Source organism: Pygoscelis adeliae, unplaced genomic scaffold (genome assembly GCF_000699105.1).
Source record: "Pygoscelis adeliae isolate BGI_AS28 unplaced genomic scaffold, ASM69910v1 Scaffold223, whole genome shotgun sequence".
Taxonomy (NCBI): Eukaryota; Metazoa; Chordata; class Aves; order Sphenisciformes; family Spheniscidae; genus Pygoscelis; species Pygoscelis adeliae.
Window position 1 is genome coordinate 15,666 of NW_008824543.1, and position 5,858 is coordinate 21,523.

A 5,858-nucleotide genomic window follows, 5' to 3' on the forward strand; every position below is an offset into this window, starting at 1 on the left:
TATTCATGTTAAAAACTGGGTTACTGGAAGTTATTCAATGTACCTTGTTTCTGCAATCTTCTGAAATAACTTCTGGTTTTATGATCCAAGAACTATGTTATCGAAATGCATGAATTCAGTTAGTACTTGATGCTTCTATACTGGAGTTAAATATGCAAGTAGGGAAATTTATATATATGAGTAGCAAAAAACTTGTCAAATGAGTTCAATTTTCAAAGCTGTGTCCCTAATGATGCTTTTCAAAATCCAGTACTCAAAGGAATGCTCAGAAAACTGTCTGAGTATAGGTGTTTAGTATGATCAGTATTCAAGAATTTAACCAACATGTTTGAAAATCGGGCTCAGACTTTTACTCCTCTATGTTGGTATAAGCTTGGGATAAGGTTAAAAGCAAAAAAAGAAATAAAATATAACTCATTTTTCAGGCTACAAGTAGTAGGTTTTGCTCATCTGAAGTTCTAAAATTGTCAGTCAAATGAGTGGGAAATAACCGTGCATTTCTAAAAATAACTAAGTAATTGTGAGAGGACAAGGTAGTCATTTGGTATGAGACAACTTACAGATTTCAAGTCAAGAAGTAAATAAGTAAAAGATACTGACAATAAATACTGTTCTTCTATTTCAGAAGTAGCTTTTGGCTTACATAAACTCAAAGCGTATCCCAAATAATGTTAAGCTAAAGTCTCCTCTTAGTTTTCCAGAGAACACAGAAAAAAGAGAGAAAGTTGTCAAGATCCTTGAAATGTAGCATTAGGAAGAGAGGTTTGTTGTCAGAACCGTTTAAAGGGGATTAGATTTCACTTCTGCTGTATACTCCAAAGAGTACTTTCAGCCTTTTCATCTGGTGTACTAAGCCTTTAAGCCCAAGTCACTTTAAGCTGACTACTGTGTTACATGACTATTAACTTGAATATCTGATTCCAGAATATGTGTATTGCCAGAAGTTAATTTTCTATTTCTTTATTGTCAGTTGAAGACTGGATAGCTGACGTTGATTAAGGAAAAACAGTTAAGTCAGTTGTCTTCAAAAGGATTTATCTTCTTTTTGCCTGAAATGGGGCCTAAAGAAACATGTATCTAAAGTGTTGTAGGATTAAATTTAAACTGCTTAATCAACATGGATGCCATGAGCTGTTTTCACGTTGTTTAAAAAGGCCAAAAAAAAGAACATAGGTGACAGTACAGTGCTGGGAACCCTTTGGTTTAATTTTTTTTTTTTTAATTAAATATTTTTTAAAAAGTCAAGAATATCTGTAGATTTATAGAACAAACACAATTCATCATCACATGGTGTTAATAAACCTTACAGTAACTTACATCAGAAGGGCAAAGTTAGTTACGACTTGAACCCCAACATATGCACGACAGATCAAAATATTAAGTTGCTGTGATTGATTATTGCAAAACAGTGTGGTGTGGTTTATTTTTAATGAACTGTGCTTGACTTGCATTTTCTTTACTGTTGTGTTCTAGCAAAAACAGTTGTCACATAGAGGACACATCTATTGATAACAGAGGAGGTTTTGTCTAAGTAAAAAGTAGAATAAATATTGCTAGCAAATTTTTTCTGAAACAAAGAAAGATCCTTGCAGTTGGTTTGCTTTTTTCAAATATCAGTGAAGACTAGTGAATGAAAGTATATCAGATTCTATTTTAAGATAATTTTAAAGTAAGTTTACCAGATGAAGTACCAGCAAATGAACCTTGAAGAACAGTATCTTAGGGATGTATTGTTTTTATTTTACATGTTGCAGTAAACTCCCCGCTTGCGTATTCCACACACCTCAGGAAACAAAGCCAGGAAACAAACTGTTAGAAATACATCTGTGGGAGGATAATAGCCTGGGAGATAGAGAGCAAAATGATCCGTGGAATATTTTAATTTTGGTCTGTGACAGTTGGGATATGGACGTTGAAGGAATTCTGGCTCAAAGATGCCTTTAAACACAGGCATCTGTGGGGGTGGTGCAGTACGCTGGATGTAAGAGAACCTCCCTGAAGGTCTAGGATGACACAGTGGTTATTTGTCAGACAATTGCTATCATTTAAGTTAGAGCAGTTTAAGACATTTTCACTTTTCTCAGATAGAAGTTATGACCTTTCAGATGAGATGAATGTTAATACAGTCTATTATAATGCAAATGAAACGTTTTAAAGGTATCAGCAGCTCCCTGTAGTTAGTTGTTTTGTTTCCATTGCCACAAACTGCAGGAGTTAGTATGGTTAGTGTGTCCCACCTGCGGGACAGAGGGAAAGACAGTAATTCTCAGCAAAGGACAGTTAATTTTTTTAAGCTACTTTAACTAAGACATTTACTTTTCTCTGGCTTTATCCTGTGCTACAGTCTCAACTGGCATAGCAATACTGGCAGGCCCCTTACATATTGGCAGGTTTTGGAATTTTTCTGCCCTTGAATTTACACCATTTCCTCAGTTGATACCAGCTAAGCCAACAAAAGCTGTCATTTGTTGGCATAAGTTCACAAGTATATCACCAAAGGCTATGCTGGCAAAGTGATTAGTAATGCAGAGGTCTAACTTTTCCCATCTGATTTAGCATAAGGGGTTTTCTCCAGAAGAACAGTATAATACAAGCCAGGTATAATTTTGTGAATGTTATTGAAAGATTGACCTAAGTGAAGGATTAGGTGAGAAAAAACTATAAAAATTAAGACAAATTTCCTTATCGTAGAATTATGTAAATCCTACTCTCTTTTTTTTTTCCCGTTGTATTCTGTCAGCATTTATTGGGTGAATTGAATGATCTTTTAATTCAAGGAGTAGAGATCTCGTCTGAGATTCCAGCTTTGAACCCCACTGCTAAAATGGGACTAAGAAAATAATATAATATTTTATGTTTTAATCTCTGGTTCCTCTTCAGTATCTTTTTTTTTCCCCTTTGTTTTTACTTTTTTTTAATGTATGGGGAATTTATATCTGCATCCTGTAGATATAAAGTATTAAACAAGTTTAATATTTTCCTTTTCTTTTTTTTTTCTTTTTATCTTTTAACAGGCAAAAAAATAATCAGTCTAAATATTCAGTCAGTCACAACTTACAAGACAATTTCTAATGTTATTGGATATTTAAAAGGAACTGTATTTCCTGGTAAGTAACCCTTTATCATTTGTATCGATTATTTGTTTCATGATGGCTGGGAGTCATAGCTGGGATCAGGATTCTATTTTGCCAGATAATGCAGTAATACAGTGGAAGGAGAGCGCCTTTGTTGTAGTCATTTTGTGATTTGATTTATGACAAAACAGAACATAAGGGTTAAACAGAGAATGAATTCAAGGGGATATTATACTTACAATAAACACATTTTTACACAACAAACAGGAATTACACGTAGACCAGAGAGAGTATTTTATACCAAGTAACTATGTTGGTGGTTCTAATTTTAGGGTATACTGTATTGCATGATTTGAATTAATATGCAAGCTGTCTGTACAACTTTAGAAAATGTTTTGATTTTTTTTTTCTAATGTTAGCATTAGAAAATTAAAATTTTGAGATAAATAAAACTCTGTGCTTCAAGTCCAGAACATCCCTACATAATTCAAGTGTCTCACTGAATCCAAGGTGTAGAGCAGCGTGATCTCTGGCTTAGTTAAGAATCTAGTATCAAATATGATTATAGTGTACAAAAAATATGTGACTAAATTCTTAATCACACTTGCTGCAGTCTTATTTTGTGTTACAATCATTCCTTGAGCTAGTTTTATACAAGTGTATGAATAGTAATTACTGTTATGTATGTCTGAGAATTAAACAATAAGATTCTAAGTGCAACTGTGACATAAATCACAAACGCTCTCCCTACCTTGATGCTGTAGGTAGATATTACGATAATCAGGACATCATTGGAATTAAGATAATTTTGAGTTCATTCTATCTGTGAGTGAATTTGCCTAAAAGTTGAAGGGTTTCTGCAACGTGAATGAATACTGTTGCTGGCTACTTACATAGTGCAAAGTGTTGTAGATCCAGTCCAATTCCTAATGTACAGATGGCATCATCATCAAAACATCATCACATTTGCCTTGATTAATACTCTTTTATTAGGTTCAGAAGAAAGGTTGCAAGTTTATCTACAGTCCCTTAGGAGGAGGGCCAGTCATTTCATATTTTTAAGTGATAGAATGAAGGAGGTGGAGAAGATTTAAGTTTATTCCTGTTAGTGTAATAATGACTTGTGTGTGCTGAATGCTGTGCTTTTCACCAAAATTTTTTTTTTAAAACAACATAGAAAGCAATTAGCACAGTGAATTTAATTTCAATACAGGATTTAATTTCCTTCAAGAATTTGAAGTTACTACTCTACTATTGCTAATGTTTTGCAATAACTGTCATGGAATTTGAAAGGTAGAAAATGCCACATTTAGACATACTGTCTACTGAATTGTGAAACAGAAGCAAGACAAATAATAAGAAGCATGCATCAGTTTCTGTTTAATAAATCCTTTATCTTCTCTATACCTGAATCTTTCATCTTATTATTGCATTCTTAATAAGAAGCTACTTTTAAAAGCTGTGTCAGTATGTGCTTAACTTTAAGAATTTAAGGATACATAATCAAGTGAAGTCAGTAGCGCTACCCAGATGCCAACAGTTTGTCCCATAAATGTCTTGCTGAACAAGGGCCATTGCAACTGGCTTCTAACGTAGGCACAAGTTGAGCATGTAATGCACGATGGATAACATTTTGTACAGAATCAGTGTTAAACCTTCATTTGTTTCTCTGTTCTTCCTGGCTGATACTACAGCTGTGCCCACTCAACTGATTTGAATACTTGATGTTTTCATGGCATTGATTCTCTGTCATTTTGATGGGGTTTTGCTTGTTTCATACACTTGAAATATTCACCTTTATGTTCCCAGAAATGCAGAAAGAAAGCCAAATTTATCTTTAGTGCTTAATGAAAGACCAGAGCATCACCAAGGGTGGATTTTTTGGGGTTTTGCTTAAAGGCCTTGTAATACATACAGAGACAAACACATCTATGTAATGGTGATCTTATTTGACATTTGATCTGAGGACTAACAATGACCATCTGAAATCCAGCCAAAATATTAAAAGAGTTAGGAGCAGAGGAAATATGCTAGTTGGTAGCCTTTTAAAACCTGAAAAACATAACACTGATTTTGTAGCTCTATTGGACACGGTTGAAAATGGGATGTATAACAAGAGAAGACAGTATGATGTCATTCTTTTTTAACGATAAATCCCTGTTGTCCAGCCCATCACTGCCCTGAACACTATCCCATCTTATCACTTTCAAAAGTATTTGATGGATATTCTTTTCTCTATCTCTATTCCTTTTTTTCTCTTTTTTCTTACCATGTGATCTCTTTCCCCACGTGCTTCAGCAAATGATTATGAGAAAGGACAGCTGCTGCTTCTGTGGGCATGACCATCCTTTCTCCTATGCTTTTCCTATAGTCATTTGCTTCAGGGTATTGCCTCTATTCAAGAGGGAGAGAGATTAAAAGATGAATGTCCTGGTTTCAGCAGGGAAAGTACAGTGCTGTGTTTTGGATTTAGGACAAGAATAATGTTGGTAACACACCGATGTTTTAGTTGTTGCTAAGTAGTGCTTACACTAGTCAAGGACTTTTCAGCTTCCCATGCTCTACCGACTGAGAAGGCTGGAGGGGCACAAGGAGCTGGGAGGGGGCACAGCCAGGACAGCTGACCCAAACTGGCCAAAGGGACATTCCATACCATGTGATGACGTCATGCTCAGTACATAAACTGGGGAAGGCTGGCCGGGGGGGCCGCTGCTTGGGGACTGGCTGGGCATCGGCCGGTGGGTAGTGAGCAATTGCATTGTGCATCACTTGCTTTGTGTATTA

General features: G+C 35.4%; 1 protein-coding gene across 1 annotated transcript in view; it reads left to right on the forward strand.

Annotated features, from left to right (window-relative positions):
* The window catches only part of LOC103914987 (inactive N-acetylated-alpha-linked acidic dipeptidase-like protein 2), a 149,483-nt gene that overhangs the window by 8,527 nt on the left and 135,098 nt on the right, over positions 1-5,858 (forward strand). The window contains exon 4 of the mRNA XM_009321731.1: positions 3,015-3,107. Coding sequence (XP_009320006.1) covers positions 3,015-3,107 — 93 coding nt within the window. The remainder of the gene's footprint in view (positions 1-3,014; positions 3,108-5,858) is intronic.